Source organism: Chinchilla lanigera, unplaced genomic scaffold, assembly GCF_000276665.1.
Source record: "Chinchilla lanigera isolate Chin_1 unplaced genomic scaffold, ChiLan1.0 scaffold00018, whole genome shotgun sequence".
In the NCBI taxonomy this organism is placed as follows: Eukaryota; Metazoa; Chordata; class Mammalia; order Rodentia; family Chinchillidae; genus Chinchilla; species Chinchilla lanigera.
The window spans coordinates 16,432,218-16,455,130 of NW_004955419.1; the positions used below are offsets into that span (position 1 = coordinate 16,432,218).

General features: G+C 35.9%; 1 protein-coding gene across 4 annotated transcripts in view; it reads right to left on the bottom strand.

The window, feature by feature from the left end:
- Positions 1-22,913, bottom strand: part of Musk (muscle, skeletal, receptor tyrosine kinase) — a 96,497-nt gene that overhangs the window by 44,448 nt on the left and 29,136 nt on the right. For 2 of the 4 annotated variants that reach the window (XM_005382733.1, XM_005382732.1), the window contains exons 6-7: positions 7,439-7,468; positions 1,500-1,624 (exon numbers count right to left, since the gene is read on the bottom strand). In XM_005382733.1, coding sequence (XP_005382790.1) covers positions 1,500-1,624; positions 7,439-7,468 — 155 coding nt within the window. The remainder of the gene's footprint in view (positions 1-1,499; positions 1,625-7,438; positions 7,469-22,913) is intronic. The other 2 variants (XM_005382735.1, XM_005382734.2) reach the window with 1 other exon arrangement.

The following is a 22,913-nucleotide window of genomic DNA, read 5'->3' on the forward strand; positions in this document are numbered from 1 at the left end:
ACACACACACACACACACATATATATATAAATTTTTCTTTACACACAAATAGTATCAGAAATTGGATAATGTAGATGTAAACCAAACATAATTAAACAAGTGGCAGAATCTGTAAGATATAATAATAGTCCAGGATAAGTTTCTCCCTAGATATTGATGAACTAGATCATTTGGATGAACCATCACATACACAAGACATCAAAACTGAAAAATAACTTAAACAGTGTAACAAGCTTAGTTTTTTTCCCTGAGAGCCCTCTCCAATCCTTAAAACTTTGAACTTTTCTTTGGATGCCCTTAAGAAGAGATGAGACAAATCAAAATTTAGAGCTCATAAATGTATGCAGTACAGTAAGAGATAGATTAAATTAAGAACCCAAAGAACTAAATATCAAGGATATGTCAATGTGAACCACAAGTGAAGTAGCACACATAGAGAATTACAGGCCATGTTATAATAATCTGGGATGTCCAAGAAGGTTCAAATCTTGTGCTTGGTTTCAGATAGTCTGAGATTAGTGGTAGAAATTTATTTCAGAAAAAATAAGAAAAATTCTCTCTGGAGAAAAATTCCTTCACATAGACTTCAGAATAATTTCTGACATTTTTTCCCCAATACACTACATAGCAAGTAATCAAAGAAAATGAGATACAAAAAAAATGTACAATACATTGATTAAATATGTTGGCCCACTTGTCATTATGATCAAATACCTAATAAAAACAAGTTAAAAAGGAAAGATGTATTTTTGATTCACAGTTTCAGAGGATTTAGTCCATGGTTAGCCAGCTCTATTGCTCTCAGGTCTGTGGCAAGGTAGAAACATCATGGCACAAGGGCCAGGCAAAGGAAACCTGCTCTCTTCACAGATGCCAGGAAGCAGAGAGACAGGGAAAGATTCACAGAAAAGGGACCAGTTACTAGATGTAATCTCCAAGGTCACAACCTGATGATGTCTTCAATTAGGCCTCATCTCCTGTTTCCATCTGCTCCCAATAATACTATCAAATTATGAACACATAAGTGATTAATCCACTGATGAAATTAGAACCCTAATGATCCAATCACTTCAAAAACTCATAGCTGGCAACTAAGCCTTCAATACAGTGAGATTTGGGGGGAACACTTTAAGTAACAACCATCACAGGAAGAGTCAGAGGAAAAACAGGCAACAGAAATGATCTGCAATTGTATCCCATATCACAAAAGCCAACTAAGCTTTCACTGATGCATTTTATGAAAATTATTTTACATGTGGAAAAAAATTATAATCATTTGATATTCTACTATTCCCCATGATTTCAGAAAAGAAGCGTATTTCTGGAGTTGAATGTATAATGGCAGTGGTCCCTACAACACAGATATTGGAAACCTCAAAGAAATGATACAAGTGGTATCAATGACAGAGACCAGGATAATCCTACAAATACAGGCTCCACCTTGAAATTCACCACTAATAGGTCTTCCCCAGACAACTCCCCAAACACACAACACTCACAGCGTTTCCGTTTTCAATCCAGCTGATGGTGGGGACAGGGATGCCTGTTGCTGTACAGCGCAGGGTCACAAAGGAGCCAAAGGTGACATTATGGGATTCAGGAGCCCGCAGGATTCTGGCAAAAACTGTTAGGAAGACAGAAGTGGTGAGTGACTCGTCATGAGAGAAAGATGGCACTCTAGTGGTGTTTTAAAAATAAACATAAGAACATGTTTCCCTTTGTGGGATCCTTCCCCCTGTTTTAAGGATAATACTAAATGGCGTGCCATGGCCTCAAGCCCTTTGTGTGTTATGTTCCACTTCTCACTACTCCAAGATACAATGAACTTCTTCCCATTTTAAGATCTTACCTTTGCTATTCCTCAGTCTCCCACACACGTCCCCAGGTTTCCTGTACCATTTGAATCTCTGCTGAAGTAACATTTCCTTAGAAAGGCCCTCCTTAATTGCCCAACATATGGGATAACTCTTCTTCCATTCACTTTTTTATCATACTATTTTGTTTCTGCAGACTTTGCCGCTATCTAAAATCACTTTTCACTTGTCTAGTATTTGCCTATCTCATTAGATTGTCTGAAGTCAAATATGTTGCCTGCTTTGTTTACTGTTTTTTTTGGGGGGAGACCAGGAATAGAACGCAGGACCTTGCACTTGCCAGGCAGGCACTTGTGCCACTGAGCTATATCCCCAGCCCTTGCTTACTGCTGTATTAGTACCTGGAGCATCACAGGAGAGAATTCTATTGAACTAATGAAAAAACTAATGTTTCATACCCTCAACTGTATCATAGTGGAAAGATAGACAAAATCGGTTATACTTTTTTATAGAATGAGACAATATATTGGGCAAAAAAAGAAAAAAGAATATTTTAGAGGAAGTATAAGCAGAAAAATGAATAATTTATCGTCATTTCTGAGGCTAAAGCCCCACTGATTAAATAAGAGGAAGATCTTCTGGTGTGAGAAGTTTTACCTTTAACTAAAGAGTGGGACTGAGGTTAGAAGGTACAATTAACGTGAAGGTACTTAGAATCACAATGTTATTAAACTTGGAAGATACTTTGGAGATAGATTAGAGATGCCTTTTGTTTTATAAATGAAGCAACCAAATCCCAGTTAATAATTTGCTTTCCCAAAGCACTAGGTGGTGGGTGGGAAACCTGACTTCCTGGCTCCTGACTTAAAGTCTAGTTTTTCTTTCAAACTATGTCAGCTCCTATTACACTAAAAATGTGATATTGTATGCTCCTATGTATTGTTTTCTAAGACTTAAGCATGGAATACAGTATTAAAGTGTGAAGGCCCAATGAACACTACCCCTTGAAACTTATTTCTTCTAGTTAATTGTGGTGTTTGGATTCTAAAAGTTTGGGGGATAGTGTACATTAGAGAAGAGATGTGCAGGACAATCATAGATTAAGCCCAGAGCTATGAGGAGATAAAGATATGATTTGTTTGACAACTGAATTATTTTTGAAGACTTGAATTAACTTGACCTTTTATCTTTTAATATGAAGGATCTCAGTGATGAAATCTGGGACATTTTGAATATATAAATGTTGGCCCCATCGGGGTGTGGTTGTACGTGCCTGTAATCCCAGTAGTCTGGGAGGTGGCTGAGACAGGAGAGTTGATAGTTGAAGCCAAGCCCGGGCAGTTTAGTGAGACACTATCTCAAAATAAAATATGAAGGGAAGAGAATGTAGCACAGGGTGAAACCCTAGGTTCAATCCATAGTGGTGGCAGCAAAGCTACACAGGACCCAAAGGCAGGAGAACAAAATAGCAAGAAAGGCGATGTGTTCACAGCCAACAAGTAGTTGAATTTTTTTTTGTTAAGCCAAGAATAGTATTAAATGTTTAAAATGCAGGGGAATCTGTCCATCCCAAAAGCAAAACTGAGCCTGACTTTAAGTAAGTCCTGGGGTCTAATTACCAATCTACAAAAAAGCAACAGAGTCAGCAGCACACTAAATAACACCATGGAGACGCATTTCAATCAAATCCAGGAAACTTGACAGAGTAAATGACTTCAGTAGATAAATAAATAGCAGTGGGGATGGGGAGGGGAAGATCAATCTGTTGTAAGGTAAAAGAGCTTTAAGAGAGATACCACCCAAATGCAAAGTATGGTTCTCTTTGGATTTTTGTTCTCCCAACAAGCTACATTCACAGGTTGTGGACTTTTGACAACTAACACAAACTGATTGGTATCCTAGCAAGGGTGTACCCAGGTATTCTTCTTTTTAATGTTTTCTGGTAATAATAATGGGAGACCTAGCTGGCACAAAATATTTCAGTTTATGTGTATCACTTGACTGGAATAACTCTTGTAGGATTTAGCATTAGAGGTTTTCAGTGTGAGGCTACTACAATGAACATCCGTGGGTAGCCTTGGCTTCTGAAACTCCAAAACAAGACAGATCCTGAAGAAATCTGGACTTGGATCATTTCAATCTCCTAAGTACTGGAAAGAATGTTTTAAGAGCACTGACTGTGCCCTTGAACTTGTATGAGAGCCTTCTGGCTAAAGATGACCAGATTTTTAAAAAATGGAGAAGAATCAAATCTAATTTTTTTTTTCTGCTTTAACTTATAAAGGCAAAAATTCTAATTTGTGGAAGTTTAAATGCTTGGAAATTTAGTAATAGGGGGAGGGTTTGTTTTGTCTTAATTTACAGCTTTTATTCTTTTGGTAGATGTTACATTATTTGGAATAGCATCCAGGCTCGTTGCAAAACCTCTGATGGTCCATATTGCACAACATAGCTAAACATGTGAAATAGTAAATAAGTCATAGTCAGTTACTGATTTCCAGTTCGTGCTGACATTGGAGTTAAATTAATTTCTTCTCTGCTCCATCTCAGAAGTTTCTGGGGGGCTCTAGTGGGGAACAAAGGAGTACATGAAAGAATGCTGTTGGCATTACAGCTTTATGAATGTGGTGATAAATGGCTGTTCTCCTCCTCCAACGGGGCAGATACACCCTTCCCTGACCCTGTGTTCCATTGTTAAAGTGCGGTGAGTTAAGAGAAGTAAAAAGACCAGGGAAGCTGGTCTCTCCTGACCCTCGCACTCTCTCCAAAAGATAAAACAGAGGCTCAACTCTCTTTTATCCATACAGAAAGTTATCTCCAACCTTTCCTTTTTGGTTTCTATTTTCAAAGGAAGTTTCAAATATCTTCGGGGTTTCTATTTAAATGTCTCACTCTCACAATGCTTTCTTGTCTTCATTCCCTTTACCCTTGTTTATTTTTCTCTATCACTATTTCTTTATCACTATTTCATACATGTTGAGTCGATTGTTTGTTGGACTGCCCTTCTCCCTGGAATGCAAGCATCACAAGGATAGGGTTTGCTTTATTCATCAATGAAGACTGATGGATGTATCTATGTATCTGTGTCTATCTCCAAACTTCTTCCTACTTAGTACACAGTGGGTGCTCAGTCAATATTTGCTGAATGAATGCATGAATGAATGAATGAATAACTTATTTGGGAAGAATGGGAGAAGAGACTTGTATGTGGTGTGTGCATCATCCTTCCACCCGTCATTCTCCCAGCTATCCTGCATGTGTGATAGGTGCTAGGAAATTCACCAGGTCAGGGCCCCTTCATTCAACAACCATGAGTGACAGGAAAGACTGCAGAGAGGGTAAGAAGGATGAGGAAATAGAAATTATGTTAGTCGATTAGATGCAGTAAAAACCTTTGTTTTTCAACCCAGTTAACCAACAAAAAAGCTGATATATTCTCAGCCATCCGCCTTTGTCCCCAGTTGTAAATAAGATAGGTAAAGGGACGGAGAAAGGAATTCCAAACTATTTAACAACCACTGAGAACAATAAAGTCAGTAGTTAAAAATAAATGTCAGATAACATGGATAACAATGCAATAATGTACTTGGACACAGTACAATTATAAACCTCATTATTTTAGCAGTAGCCACAAACTAAAAACACATTCTAGGTCATCAGTTTAAATCATAATAGCTTATGTTTCTTGTCCAAAAAAAGGTGCATCCAATACCCTTATTTTGTACATTTTTGCATGAATGAAAATACTGTATATTAGTGTTTTGTTACAGAAACAAGCAGACTGCACATGAAATTACTTAATCATTTGGAAAATGCTTTGATGTGGATCTTTAAAGGAAAAGTGTATCCAGATCCTCTGGCCCTATATGGTCTCATCTATCATTCTTCAATTCACTGGGAGCTCTTTTGCGCTCATTTGCCCATGGGCAGGCAATTCTGCAGCATGGAAAGTACACACATGATATACATTCATCTCTAGTTTGTTTTCCTAGTGGAATCTACTCATGAGTTTTGGGCTTTGTTTCTCTTGGGCAGATTTGTACATGTGACTGCAAGTGGAGACTGTTATATTCAAAATTAGGCTTAAGCAGTCAGGAATTTCAAAGTCTCTGTCTCTGTCTCTCCCCTACCTCCATCTTTCAAGTACTTTTAGGTATATGATGTCTTGTTATTGATTTTCATTTTATAGGGTAGTATGCATTAAGGAGATAAGGCCATCATTCTCTCGAAATTGCCCTACTGATATAATGGGAAGCTCAAGGAATATCCCTAGCAGGAAGTTTGGCCTGAGAGGAACTACTTCTCTCTCTTAGTAAGAGAATAATTGGAGGAATATTTATGATTCTGATCACTTTCTGTTTCTGAGCAACTATTTCAAAAGACAACACGAGCTCACATGCCTTTTATTTTCTCTTACTCTTTTCTTTTGTTATTATTTTCTACTTCTCTTAAAGAAGTTCTGACATGATTAAAAAAGCTAAAGACTAATAGGAACAAGTTGGGGGGAAAAAGAACTTAACAAAACTCATACAGAACCAGATGACACGTGTGTGACTGAACTTGGTTACAAGCAAGCTGGTATTTAGTGGAAGACATTTCAAATACTGGCTTGAGCATCCCTTAAAACCCAAAATCTGAAATGCTTTGAAATCTGAAACTTTTTCAGCATAGACATGACTCTTGGAGAATTTCAATTTTGAAGCATTTTAGATTTAGATTTAGATTTTAGAGATTTTTAAATTAGGGCTGGTTAATCAGTAAAGTTTATGGAAATATTTGAAAATATTAAAAACTCTGGAATATGAAACATTTTGATCCCAAGCATTTTGGATAAAGCACAATCAACCTGCATTTTATTTGAGATTTTAAGAAAGTACTATTTAAAAGAATAATAGTCTAAATAACCCCTAACGTCAAAAAATGTATTATGTGAGAATTTGTGAAGTTTATCCACAAAGTATCCGTCAAGATTAGGTTAAAGGGTGTAAAATGTGGGGCTTACTCAGAATGCAAGGTACTTTTGGTGATGGAAAACTCTTGTTCCACAATAGGGATTTTCCCAGAAATTTTGATTTCCAGTCGCTTTCTTCTAAACATACTTCAGGACATATACATGTCTGTAGGCAATTATAATGAAATAACTTAATTTTTATTGACTTGGAGAAATTGCATAACACTGTCCTGTTGAAATAATGACAATAAAAAAATCTAAGCTGGCATCTTAACATTTCTCCAAAATTCTAATCCCACCCATCCAAAAAGAAGTCTGTTACAAGGAGTAACTTTTTATTCCAACTGCTGTGGGATTTATATTCATATGTTGATTTACTACATTTCACTTGGTTGTGTTTTCAGAGTGTAGGACACCGGATTTAAACATTTCTACTGCCTCCGTCTTTTCTTAAGAAATGTAAATGGTCAGTAAGCAGTTTATATAGCAAAGCAGTCCATCTACTGACACTTTGCTAAGTGCTGTGACTTCATATTCCCCATAGGTCATTTGCTATTTCTTAATAAAATAATGCCACTTAGAGCTATTTGGAAGGTCAGTGAAAATAAACAATTGAAAAGAGCCATGCACTTTAAAAGAAGCAGTACAAAAACTTAAAAAAAAAAAAGAATACCTTTAGTATCCTGCTCAGGTTCACTTTCTTCTGTTAATAGAAACGAAACAACACATACAATAAACACACAAACAAAACAACACATCATGAAAAGGGAAATCTTTGACCAGAAAACATCAATTGCACAACATGATTAATTAGAATCTGCTTGTTTCTTATTTTAATAAGAAACAAATGCAATCAAGGGAAACTGCTGACCTTTTCTGAAAGCAAACTATTACATGACATAAGATTCTAAATTACTACTTTTAGTCCGGCAGCATTATACAGAAAATAAACTACAGCATACCCAACAACGTAGCTCATTCATGCATTTTAATTTTAATCTGGACAATTCCCCTTTCTTTCCAGTCAACAGAGTCCCTACTATTCTCATAAATTCTGCTCCTCCTTGTAGCTTGGCTTCTCCTCTTACAAGGCCTTGTTGTGAACTCAGTGATGTTGAATGTGGGATCTCAGCTATCATTTCTATGGCAATGGACTCCTGTTGTGGTAAACAGAGGATTAGGGGGTTTCTGCAGAACTGGAGCCTTCCACCCTCAGAGATCCACAGCACTGATTTAACACTTAGCAAGCAAGAGGAGCAGATCAGGCTGGTACCTTCTGGGAACCTACCAGTGAAGTATGCTGCAGGAGAAAATGTGAAAATCTCTAAATTGTACACAGTGGATTGAGAATTTAAAAACCCTAAATATAAATCCTAGAGGAGAGATGACAGAAACCAAATCACTTGTTCCAAGATGTTTCTTATAACCATATCAGGCATGAATTCCTTTTTAAAGTTCTATTTTTCTATCCAGAAAGTTTATTTTTTCTTATCCTTTCAAACTTTTCTTGGAGTTAATGATAGGCCAACTGCAATATTTGTTGATAAATAATGATTAGTGATGCTATTGTCCATCACTTCTAATCACAAGAATGCATAGTCCCAGTTCTTCCCAGACAATGAATAGTTTTACACATATGATACCTCATCTCACTGGATTCTCACCATATGTCCCTGAGAGAATATACTAGATATTACCCAGCCAATTTTCCAGACAAAGAATCTTAGTCTCAGATTTGTCAGGAATTCAATCTCTTTTTCAGGGATATGAAGTCCAATCTAGTGTCCAGAATAAGGTCCTCATTTTACAGTTAATACACAATACCCTCAAATTTAAATGAATGCATAACTTCACATTTAGGTTTCACTGAGTATGAGCTTTCTCTACCTTCACAAAGTCAGCAGCACATCTTTGTTTCATTTTATTTTTTTAAATACCCATCACTGGGCCACAATAGACCTCCAAAATTCTATGAGAATGCCTTTGGGCTAAGTGTGTCTTTTGAGTTCCCTGGAACAATGCGCATGTTTCCAAGCTTGGAAAGAGAATCTTCTTTTTTCTTTTTTTAAAATAGTAGCCAAATAACTATTTATGACATTTGGAATGGCCATGGAATTCCTATGGAAATATTAAGTGTTTCTATTCCATTCAAGTTGAAGAGTAACTGTAAATTTTGAGGATCTCGTATACACCCCTTCTTCAGGTTTCTAGCGCAAGTATAGATCAGTTCTGAGTCACTTTTAAATTTTGCTCCACTGACCTTTTACTGGACTACACTTGAACTATATTTTGAGTACAGACCTAGTAATGGACAATGCTGAATTACTCTGATGTTTTTCATTTGTTACTATTGTTATTATTGTTCATTTTTCTTGATTTGTGGAAGGTTGAAAGCAGTACAAAGTTTTGAAAGACCATACCACCACAGAGAAATAGAACCAACTCAAGAAAGGAAAAATTATCAAAGACTTGTTTTCCTGAAAGGAAGCTTAGAAGTTCTGCTGGCAGTTTCATTTTCATATAGCTACTGTCAAATATCGTCCTATGCATAAATGCAAATGTGCACATTTATACATGCTTGTGTATTAATATACACACATACATATATGCATGCACACACAGCTGAAGTTACTTTAAAACAGAGAAAATCATGGGGGAAGAGTCTGTAAAATCTACTGAAGCTTAGGTACACTGATGGAGCTTGTTAGCTTGTTGATCATTTTAAGATCAAATTAGGAGTCCTAGTTTTTCCATGTGCCCTGCTTGCCCAGCCTACTTTAATCCCTCTTGACTTCCAAAATTACTGTTTTGCCATTTACCAATATTTAAATATTCTGCTTTATGTTCTTTATTCATATTTAATGTTATGTTCTCATTTAACTGTCTTATATATAGTGTATTGTCTTACCTTCCAAATGGATTTCTGATCTTTTCCAAAAGTGTAGGGTTAGAACTATATGGGGATTAGTATCATACTTGTGATTATTTTTTTTCCTCATACAATATCTTGTAGGTAAAAGGAAAATAATTGCTCAAAAAAACTCTGTCATTTGGTTCAGTCATGTATTTTCTTTCTTTCTTCTTGAGGTTGTCCAGTAGGACAGTTAGAATAAAGAATCAAGACTCCTCTTACTGATATAATCTATTCACTTTACTTCAACATTCAAATTAAATAGTAATCTGTCATTTTCTTGAATATTTGTATTTATGGGAAATACAGTATCATTATAGCAGCTTATTTTGATCAAATCTTTTTAAAGAAAACACAGTATTCTCTAAATCAAACCAAATTAAAACCAGTCTCTTTATAATTATCACCCATAAGACCTATTTCCTACTTCTACCACTAGGCAAGAATGAATAAGTATCCAACGAATATTTTCACATTGTCAGATGTGATACTGTGGCTCCCCATTCTGACTGTTCACTTTTGAACTCATCAGTTCCTCCAATTTTGTGGCTTCCGGAGTTAAACCTAACACAGATGTAAAGTCCAACAAATTCAAAGAATAGCAAGACTTTTTAAATGCTTTTCTTCTACAAATATAAATTTGCATTTACAAATGTAAATTTGCAAGTTTGTACTTGCAGTCACCTAGTCATTTGGATTAGTAGAGTTAGCTCATTGGTTCAATTGAAAAATCATGAACATCCAATGTTATTTTTATTAATTTTACTCTTATTAAGGTCTACCTCCCTGATTGGACTGCATAAGCAGTGAGATTTGATTCTAAGAAATATAAAATACTTTTTTCCTATTAAACTCACTATATTAGTTGACTGGAAAAGAAATACAGAGGCGATAGCTATTGCTATACAAGAAAGGAAGTCAGCAAGATTCTCTGATAGAGATAAAAAGAATACATTTAGTCAGGTCATAGAGGTCATGGAGACCTTGTGGACAGAAAGAGGCAAAAGCTGAAGAGAAATAGGCAGATCTGTGGAAAAGTTTGCCTTCTTTTGGTCATAAAAGTAGGGGAGCCAAGAAGGCAATGTAAGTTTGACTACACAGAGTTGAGGTCTCAGAGCAAACTGAGATTCCACATCCTTTGCTCTGTGTTGGGTGGCCTTGGGATCTCTTTCTGGTAAGGGAATTATCATGAAAAATATGCAAATGCAGTAATATGATCTGGCTAGCTCTATCTTGGAAAATTGTTAGGGTTTTGGAAAAGTTTGAGAGATACGCAGATATTGAAATCACCAAGGGAAAGAACTTGAGATATTTAGGAAAGAATATTTTTGAATATGAGAATTTTAGAGAGTTTCTAGGGATACACTTACCGTAATGATTAAGATCAAGTCAAGGCAAGTAATAAATCATGTAGTGGCATATCACATAAAGATTAAGAAAACAGGCTCTAGGCCTAGGCCCCCTGGTTAGAAAAGCTGCTATAAAGTTAATATATTGCAGGATGTTTCTGCTACATAGGAAAGTGATCTATATATGTGTACATGGTTGTGTGTTTTACTTGTGAACAGCATTAAATCACTATATTAATAAAAGTAGTTTTGGAGTTGAGACTGATGTTTTCTAGATGAATAAAAACATCACCTTTAAATATCACTCTTTGAATAATAATACACATTTTTGGTTCTTACATATTTCACTGGATAGAATTTATATGTAATACGTAATACTTCTAAGTATGAAGACTGCTAATCGTGATGGTGCAAAGTCATCTAGCTAGAATAAGTATACAGCAACGTTAGAGGAAAGATCAGTTTTTATTATCTAAAAAGACAAAGTCACGTTCAAAAACAAGATGAATGTGTCAATGCATTAGAAAATGGACAAAACATAATTGATAAATAAGATGTACTGAGTCGTGGTTCTTTAAACAGGGAGAGGGGGGCTGGAGTTTGGTTTCTCTAGCAGTGTATCCCAAAGATGGGACACTGACAACTCATTGCTTGATACCAAGGGATAGGAGTGAAGCGTCCCTTAGTCATGAAAAGACAAGGTAGCCTTGGTGTTATAGCCAGAATATATATCCTGCATTCCCAAGCCTTCATGACTGGATGTGGATTGAACTTCAAAACCTATTAGGATGGGGATCCTAACTCCCATTCATAACACCTCATTAGAATGAAGGGACTAGAAGACTTATTAAAAGCAATCTCCAAAAGTACTAGAAAGAGGAAAAATTATTTCAAAGACATGATACTTTGCAGTGGCAAATCATAATTTCAAAACATAGTAGGAAAACAAATGCTAAGAAATTCAATGGATTTCATAATTGAGAGATGAATTTATTATTTTAATCAAAGTTGCACAAAGACAAAGTTATATAAAACTTACAAAGAATAAAAAGCTATCTGTGACATACATCTGTAACTCTAGCACTCTGGGAGGCTGAGACAGGATGATTACAAATTCAAGCACAGCATGGTCAACTTAGAGAGACTATGTCTCAAAATAAAAAAAAAAAAAAATAGAAAAAGGACTAGGGATATAGCTCAGTGGGAAAGCCAGTACCACAAAATGAAACGAAATGAAATGAAACAAACAAACAAAAAACCCCTTTTTCTAGTTTTAAAGAAGAGCAAGAAATTAGGAAACCAAAACACAAAATTGTTGTACAAGCAAATTATTCTAAAAAAATAATAAAAACACTAGAAATTAAAAGTATAATAGCTGAATTTGACACATAACACAAGGAGAATAAACTCAACCCTGGACAAGGTCAAAAGAAGAATTCGTGAATAAAATGATTGTACATAAGAAATCATAAAGCTTTCAGCCCAAAGCAAAAAGGAGAGAGAAATGTGAAAGATTCACTAAGGAATGGGGAGAACAAATCTGGAACACTGGGAATGTGTGTTTTGCAGAAGTGCATGACAAATGTCTGATGCTTCCAAGGGGCAGTGCGATTGCGAACCACTATAGGAATGAGTATATAGAGGGATTGATAATAATTTCATGCGGTTGTGGTTTTATAGTGTGTCCGCAAATCCTTCCTTAGATAAGTAGATTCTAATTTTTCTCTCAGCATTGGGAGAAAGGACTCACTTAGTGACTCACTTCTAACAAACAGAATGTGGCAGAAGTAAGAGTATATGGCTTCTGAATCTGGGCCATTAAAAATATTCCTCCTGCTCTCTATTTGAGCCCAGGCAAGCAGTAGTGCAAACAGAACACAGTGGTATGAGGACACTCATTCAGCCTGTGGAGGACCACATGGGGGTGAACAGAGACATCACCAGCCAGCATCAATCTGCACCCAGTTGTAAGGAAGCCATATTTGACCTGGATACTCCAGCCTCACCAGCTTTTCAGAAAAATGCAGATGTAGTCAGCATCTTCAATGCAAACACAAGCCAGGGAGTGGCTCAGCTAAGCCACTCTGAAATTCTGGACTCATACAAACAATAAAGTGATTGTCTATTGTCTTTTAGCCAATAAATTTTGTGTAATTCATTAAACAACAATAAATAAGGCAGACACTATAAATTATAAGAAAAGCATTGCTTGTCAAAAAAGAAAAATGTAAACTTACCAGATAAAAGAGCTAGATTACTAACCAAAGAATTATAGCTAAAATGACAGAAAATTTCTCATCAATAAGTACAAAATCAGAGGATAATGCTGAGGGAAAATATCTGCCAACACGGCTTGCAATGTAGATCTGAATGATTAGTATATAATAATGATATTTTCAAACACACAAAGGCAAAGAGAATCTACTACCCCCATTGTCACTGAGAGAACAAATGAAGAACATAGTTCAGAAATAAGAAGTTGAAAATGGAAAGAAACAGAACACAGAAAAGGAATTGTGAGCACAAAAATCGGTGGTATATGTAAGTAGAACTACTTAACTATGGGTTATAAAGCTGTTCAATTTTTTGAGATAATTAAAGGTTTTGAAAATATGTAAGGGAAATGGCAAGTGATAAGGGGAGGTGGTGTTAGATAGGAAATTAAAGTGAGGTAAGATTCTTGCCTTGGCTGAGAACACTGCAGAGGATACTATGTGGTTTTAAACTTTGTTACAATTAGTACTAACTAGATATTAAAAATATAAAAGTAATAAACCACCAGAGTATAATATTGTTGTTAGTCAAGTGGGAAAAAGTGGAGAATTAAAAAGAAATCAATCCTCCAGAAAGCAGAACAGGAATTCAAAAGGAAGTACAGAAAGGAGACAGCATAGAAAACAGAACACAGAATAAAAGAAGTAAAATCTTCTTACGAATAATAGGAAAGAGTTTTCAGAATACATAGAAGGACCCAAACTTATCTACTAAAAGCAAAGTCTGTTGAGCTGGATTATTTAAAAAAATCAAGCTATATTCTTCTTACAGAGTAGCAGGAAGGCTGGAAAGAAAAGCATTGAAGAATAGCAAAGAATAGGGAAATACCAAACAAAGAAAAATGTAGTGACAGTATGAATAGAGATAAAGAAAAGCATTGTCCAAAGGTTAAAAACATAATTTGTAAACAGGAGCTGCAACAATAATCAGTGTATGTAGTTAATAGCATAATTTCAGACATATGTAGCCCAAACAATAGAATTAAGAGAAGACCTTATAAAACAAAGCTACTGGTACAATACTGAATTTTTGCCAGTGAAAAGTCTATTGAAAGTTTTATTGTGCTCGTCCAATGTGAAGGGCAAGTGGCCTATTTTAAATAACAAGGCCAACATTCAAAAGGGAAGGTCATTATATTTTAAAAAATGTAAGTGAAGAAAGAAAAAAAATAATTCTCTTTTACTTTTGCTTCTATAGTTCTAAATGTATTTAGTTTTCTGGTACAGTATATTTATTAAAATAGAACATTTACAACTGCTACAAGTCACTTCTCAAAATAGAAAGTTAGAGATGTTTCTCAATTTGAACTGTCCTTGCCTCTAAATTTACTTTTGAAACATAAATATTCTGAGTTTCTTATTATACTGTGAAAACTCATTTGGTGACAGCATCAAAGATTAAGAAAACTTGTGAAAATTCCTAAAGAGTCAGAAGTGTGTATCAAGAAGAAATGTAAAAATTATTCCATTTATATATATATCACTCTTTTTTTGCCCTTTAGAAAATAGTCTCTTTCTTAAAGATTGTTTTATTTTCATAAAGTCAGTCCTTCAGGTTATTTATAATTTTTCTTATAGTCAATATCTTAAAGAAATGTCTGATCATTTGGTACTATGAGAATACCATCCCAGGGCTTTTTCTAAGGACAAAACTTAGAAATTGGGAAATCAAAACTTTATTCATTGAATCACTTCCTTGTATTCATATATAACACTTGTATACCTATCCAGGCTGTAGATCTATATTTTAACTCTAACTTCTCTGTTCACCAGCTATTTGATTAGAGTTATTGGTCAACTTCTTGGAACTTTAGTTTCCTCATCTAAAAAATATAATTATTAACTCCCAACTAATATAGCTGTGGAGAAGACTAAGTGATAACATTGTTAAGAAGTTAATACAGCACCTAACCCAGTGCTATAAAGTCCTGCAGGCAAATTTTGGAGCCAGGTTTTTTAGCTCTTTTTTTTTCTTCCAGAGCTATTTTCATCGGTAGCATATCTCTGTGACTCATGAAGGCCATTCCTTCAACTGACTTCAAAGAGAGAGCTTTATTTTATTTTATTTTTTAAATGTCAACCGGCCTTAACTGGCTGCCTCCCGGATGCGGATCATGTTGAGTATCCTTTTGCTAGGTGTTAAAAGCATGTGCTTAACTCCATGCTTAAAATGAATTATTTAAGAGAGGAATCATCCTGTAAAATTCATTCTTTAAACCATCTTAGTAAAATATGAATGCTGATCTGAGTGGATCAGTTAAATCTATTCATAATTAGGCAATCTCATAGAGCATCACAGTATTAAGAATTACTGAGTTGAAGATGCCTGTTAGAAGACAGGCACTATAAAAAATGAAAAGGGTCCATTTAAATTTTTTTACCTTTTAGTAATTTTGTTTTTGAAAAATTGGCTGGCTAAGACATGATTGAAGGGAATCATTTGGAAGCTCTGTGGTCCTTCGTTTCTCAATGGATTTTTCATTTGTTTTCCAATCATTAAAAAAGATCTGGCAATAATAATGACAAGCTTAAATAAATACCTGGTTTCTCTTTCCTAACTCTTCATAGCGAAAGCAAAGAAACTGGATCCTGGTGTGCTGCCACTGTTTACATTTCTGGGCTTTTGGAAGCAGAACAATGCATGAGGTGGTTTACCCACTGTGCCTCATCTTCTTTAGAGAACATACGCATCACCCTCAAAGGCAGTGGCTCCTCCTCTCCAAGTCCTCAAAGGAATGACTGCCTGCCTCCATGATATCATGGTTCTCTAAAGCAGCTCGGGTTGCAACATTTCTGTGGCCTTTGAGATGATAATATTTTTCTAGCTTGTAAATATGGATAGTGACTAATGAGTATGAGCAAGAAACGTTTACCAAGTAAATCAGAGAAGAGCTTCATGAAGTTCACTGGTTTTCATTTTAGTCTTAGATGAAAATAGAGCAACTATTGAGAGTATTTTTGTTAAACTGGCTCTGAAACATATCAGAAGTTTAACCATCCACTAAAAAGAAGTTAAACCTCAGTTGTAGTTCATTTTTTTTCAGTCTTTTATTAATTTTCTTTTTTTTTTTTTCTTTTGGTCACAAGAATCAAACCCAGGACATTGCACTTACCAGGCAGGAGCTTGTGCCGCTGAGCTATACCCCAGCCCCTCATTCTTTAAAAAGAAATTCACCTTCTATTTTTGATGGGACAAGATGCTTAAAGTGGTTTTACTAGGACATGAAGCTTTGTTAGTTTACCTTTTAAAAACACTTTTATTCTGAAATGATTTTAGATTTACAAAAGAGTTACAAAGATAGTATAGAAGGGTCCATGTATGACCCACCCAATTTTTCCTAATCTTATATAAGCATGATGCATTTATCAAAAATCTTAGCTTACTTCTAAAGACATTTTTTAAGCTCAGGGAGATACCTGTACTCTGAAAACAGGGAAGCTGAATTTTATAAAAAGTAATATTTTTACTCTTTAAAATTTATTTATTTAGTTAATTTTTGCTCCTAGAGATTTTACTGGAGAAAGAGAAACCATAAAAGAAAGAGAAGCCGTAACAATCTTAATCTAAACTACCACCATAATATCCCACATGGTGGTTTGGATTGAGAACACTGCTGTGGCCCTCCAGATGGACCTCTGGAAGCCAAACAGAAACCTCCAAACTATATCTGACATGATGGAAGTTATCTACCCATTTAAAGGGGGCACTATTGAACAGAATCTCATTGTGAAGCCCTGAATCAAATCATAAGTTCCTGTGGCCTTTATGGCACAACTACCAGATACTGTTCCAAATTCTTTAGTCTTTGTTTTACTCCCTGGTTATAAGTCAGATTCGGGCTGTGCATGCCTGATGAAGATGGATTTTCCATTTTCTTTTCTTTTTCCTCTCTCACTGGGATCCACACCATGAGCAGCTCTTCACCAATCAAAGCCCAGTTGTATCTCACAGCTCTGAATCCTTCCCTGACCTTTCACTGCCTCCTCTGTCCTATGTTTATACACTGCGCAGACTGCTATTGTGGCAAATGTATTGCAATTTACTCATAAGAACTGCTTGTTTGCATGTTTATCTTCCTCGCTAAATTCAAAATCATTTGAAGACATTAATCATGTTGATATAGTTTGAGTGTACCCTGACGGCCCATGTGTGAAAGGATTACACCGTGGTTGCCAGCACATGGTGCCATTAGGAGGTCGTGGAACCTTAATAGGTGGGGCCTAGTGAGAGAAAGCAAGGGAGCTTGCCCGTGAAGGGGCTAGCAGACCCCTGATCTCTTTCTTTTTCTCACCAGCCATTATGTGAATAGTCGTCCACTACACTCTCTTTCTATGATGTACTATGCCACCCAAGGCAATAAGGTGAGCAGAATGGAGACTCAAACTTTTGAAACCATGAACCAAAGTAAACCTTTCTTCTTTTCTTTTTAAGGTGATCATCTCAAATATTTTGTCACAGTAACAGAAACTGACTAATGTACATGTCTTAATGTTTTCTGCCTCTTTAGGAGTTACCTCAGTAAGTGGAACATAGATTGATAACTTTGGAACTATCTTGACATTCATACCATCCTATTTGTGGATAAGCTAACTTTATATTTAGATTTTTATGATTCATCCAGAATAAAGACACTTCAAGTAAACAACCTGAAGTCATTATTTCCTAAAATGTGTCTCATAAATCACCTACATGAAGCATCACTGGGATGTTACTAAAAAGTTATAACACAGGTCTATCAAATCTGAATCTCTGGGAAATAAATCCTGAGGCCACGCTTTTTATGGAGGTCTGCAGATGCTTCTGATGTAACTGATGTTTGAGAGCCACTTGGAGGAAAGTTCCATTGATACATCAACTTTGGTTTTTCTATTTCTTTTCTTAGAAAACTTTTTTTTTGGAGGGGGGCTAAAATCAACGATATGACCATAAGGTAAGTGAAATAACAGCATATTATAAGGAGAGAAGGAAACTTCTGTTCAAGAGTAGTGTAGTAGATACTATGACTAAGGTTCAAGTTGGATTCTAAGATCCATGCCAGCTAGGGCATAAAATAATTAAAATAAAATAAAATGCAATACAATACAATAAAATTCACAATATTCACTACAGGAAGGGGAAGAAGAAATGCCAGTTTCCCATGGAAGACTACTTATTTTCCCCAGGCAATTTCTGACTTGTGATTTACAAGGGAGTGATAGAATGATCAATATTCCAAGATTTTTGGCAACTATGTATTTCTGTAATGAATAAAATGGAGGTTCAGGATACACACTACAGTTACTTCCACTTTCATGTTATTGTGCTTCTGTTTGATAGGGTATTCCATTGTTTACCATAAAGACACACCCTCATACAGCTCCTTAGATAAGCTTCCCTACATCACTCATCACAGTGATGCCAAACCAAAGTTATAATCTCTAACAAGTACCAAGAATGCAGGTACAAAGCATTGCTGATTGGGGGTAGATTTATGCCCTTTGGAAACCCGATGAGCAGTTGGTAATGCTGACATCCTAGTTATGAAATTTGAGAATCTAACCAGTGGGAATCTCTAGATGGATGTGAGCTAGCTCTATGACAATGTAAACTATAGACAACAATACCAACAAAAGCAATATTTATCCAAGAGCTCTTATGAGACACTACATTATCGTAGTCCATTTTAAGAGCTCTATGTTCTAAGGAATGATACTGTCATTTCATGAATGAGGAAATAAGCTTGCAGAGGTCAAGTGAATTATCCAACCTTGCATAACTAGTGAGTTACCCAGTCAGGATTAACACCCAGGTCTAACTAATACTAGAACATATGAACTCTCCAAACTACCGAGTTACACAGCACAACTATAAAAAAGGCAAGAATCAAGAGTGGCTATGGAAGGCCTCCTTGTGTAGGAATCAAGCTCCTCAAGTTCCTTTGCTAACTTGGGCAAAGTAATGCTTTAACTGCTGTCAAGTTTCCTTACCTGTGAAATACAGGATAGAGCCATATGATTTGGATTCTAGATTCTAGATTTAAAGTCTGTGATTACTCTTCAGATAGAATCAAAGTTAATAAAAATGGATTCTATTTTAGAGGAAAATTTAGTTTTTGCCAGGGAACTTTATTGTTTCTGCCTCAAAAAGAGATGACTCACTGGAAAAAGAGTTACAACCGTCTTCATAAGTGCTGTCTTACATCACTGTTTCTGTTGCATGGAAGTTATAGCAACCCTAGAAATAACATTCATAATTGTTGAGTGATTTCTCTGCCACTCTCATGACAGCCATAAACATATTGTCTAAGTTTATCCTTGTACAACTCTTGGGATAGATAATAGCATTAACTATTTTTTGTAGGTGGGAAAACAGGGGCAGAGAGAGATTAACTAACTGAAAGCGGCACAGTTGGCAACTGGTGGAACCAAGACTGTAACTCAGGAAGCCAACGATGGCGAACCTTCTTGAGCTTTCAGTGATAACAAACAGCTGGCTGTGGCACACGTGCCATAGGTTTCCCAGCACTGCTGGACTCTAGAGCCCATGCAGCCATCTTGAGAGTCTAGAGCTCGTGTGATTAACTAGCACATTCATTTCCCTCCAAAAATCATGCCTTGTCTAGATGATTATTCGTAGAAATGAATGCACTAATTAAAATCTCAAAATCATGACTTCGATATCTGAAGGAAATAACTAAACTTTCTTTAAACTCCATATCTTCACAGAATTCTAAAATCTGTCCAGGACATTTTTGCCTGAATCCAAACCTGGGAAGTTTAAACTTATATTTTGAAATTAATCCCAGTGAAGATGTAATGGCTGGTTCTTTCTTACAAAGTACCTGGACTATTGTTTGATGCATTTTTGCTGGATGAATTAATTCATTAAAGAGGGTGAATTTTCTTTTGCTGTGTGCATGTTTGAATCTGTACATCTTGCATTAATCCATTAAAAATAAAATTAAAACTTATTTTGATTACAGTATACCTATTTTAGATGATAATAACTTTTCATTCCAACCAGTATCATGTTAAGATCACCTCAATGGTTTAGTTATTTTCAAGTACATTTTCTTTAACACTATAAATTAAGAGGGTCTAACTATCCTTTGAAGCAGCATCTGTTCAATGTTATAATTATTATATAATTTTTCTTTCATTGAGAAACTTTGGTGACAATTCTTTAACTAAAGGTCCACTTTAACATTCTTCCCTGAAAATTGTACAGAACTGTTTAGATGAAACTGTAACATGATGTCTCCTACGGTCAAAACCAAAGGGTCAAACTCTTCTTTTTGAGCATGCACTTTATTAAATCATGCAGATTTAATTTCCCCAGTGATATAGCCCAGGGATGTCAAAGGTTTATGACTTCTCCTTTGTTTGGTTTTAAAATACACAATGTATTCATGACAGCAAATCAAACCTGTTAGTGGCATCAAGCAAGTAGGATTGATGCCGGGAACAGGACCACTGCAAATTTATTAAAACTTCAATCACTAGCACTTGCCTCATATGTGCAAGGCCCTAGGTTCAATCCCAAGCACTGCAAAAAAACAAAAACAAAAACAAAACACCAAAAACTGCAATCACTGAATGCACAGCACACATTGGGGGTTTAAATACCTCTCTCTGTGGCATTTGTCATATTAAGAGCTGCAGCATAAATAAAGAAAAAGCAAGTCAAATGTGGTGCAACATTACATGATCGCTTCTGTGTTTGCAGATGCAATAAGAAAATTGGATCCCTAGGAAAGAGGACAGTCAGAAGTCTAACATTTTAAAAACTAATGCAGCTCTCTTTTACTTACATCTACTGACAGCTGCTTATGGGACACAGTAGACCTGGAGAGACAGGTATGAATTATAATTTATTTTGGTCTCTAGGAATTCTACTTATTTTTACATACTGTATATGTTTGGAAGAAATCCTCAGAAAAAAAAAGCTTCCGCATGGACTTGGTCAGCCTACGTGTATGTGGTACAGCCTTGCAGACTGCAAAGAAACTGTACTGACAGCACTCAGGTGCCCTAACAAGTGAGGGAGACTCATGCACTGAGCCATTGAAATTTTCCACATGATTTCCCTTCCCTCCCCCTCCCAAGGTACCTCTCCCACATGTTAAGATAAGATGCTACCTTTAAAAGCCCCATGCAAATGAGGAATTGTATAAACATTAGAGAAACCCACAGCAACCCTCTATATAGAAGAACTCTATTCTCATTCATTTCTGCTTCCAGACCCTCCCTGGCTCTCATGTGTGCCTTTGTACCGATGTCTACTCGCTTCTCCCCAGTAGTGAGAGCTGACTGGTAGCCTTGTCTTGATTGCAACTTCTCTTTTGTCCCCAGGTTTTTCTTAATAACTTAAAGCTCCAAGGGCAAAAAAAGTAACACTAGAAAATGCAATTAACAGGGAGCCTGGTACTCTCCAACATTAACCTATTTTAATTTGGGTATCACTTAAACAGTTTCTGTACACAAAAGAAGATTTGTGTGAATGTGATATTCACAGGATACAGTAAGAGCTATGTTTGGCCCCAAATAAGTAAATTCTGTTACCAAGTTAAGCCAAAGAACACAAGAAGGAAAATGAGATATATCTACATTGCAGTGGGTCATTTCCAATGGTTAAAAAACTTGTAACAAAGACCCTTACAACTATAAAAACGAGAAGAATTATGTCATTGTACCAAAAAGGTTTATTTTCTCTGATATTAGTGTTCACTGAATATGTATTTTGAAAGATGTTTATGTCACTCGTTAGGAAGAGGAACATAAAATCCATGTTGAACTTCAGAGGTTGTCCAGACAAATCACAATAGTAACTTCTTCTTGAAATCCCCACCCTACCGTTCACAACAGCACTTCTCATTTTCATCTCCCTGGACCACTGAGTGTCTGTCTTCCTGGCCTTAACCAGTACGCGGGAGAAAATTGTTTCAAATACATGAAGGAAACAGTACAACTCATTCTTCAGGCATGAGTCATACCTAAAGTAAAACGTAGAATGAATTCTGGAAGCAGGCAAGACTGTCTCTTGGAAGGCAATTCTTTGTGTAAAGCCTTTTAAAAGTTACTTAACTTCTGTGTACAACCTAACAAATCTAATATTTAGTTGATATAAATTACTGGGAGGAAACTACATGTACTCATCCTATGAAAATAGTGATTTCATTTCTGTGGAGAACTAATTTAAATAAATAATCACAAGCAGAAGAAATATTTATAGTTATAATGAGAAGGTTTTGGGAAGCAAAATGGTTGATTTTTTTACCACTATATATTTATTTTTAGATTAGGAGACAAAGATTGATTCCAGCTAAAGGAAAGCCACAAAACAGGTAGAACAGCCTTCAGCACCTATGAGACAAATCTCAATTTTTTTAGACATTAAAATTTACAGCAAAAAACCAAAAGCTAGCCAATATTGATCATAAGAAATCAATGATGGGGCTGGGGATTTAGCTCAGGGGCACAGCGCCTGCCCTGCAAGAGCAAGGTCATGAGTTCGATCCCTGGTACTGAAAACAAAACAAAACAACAACAAAAAAAACAAACCTATAAGAAACCAATGATTCTATGATGCAGTGCAAATATAGCAAAATATGAAAAATGAGCACCTTAGCATCATGT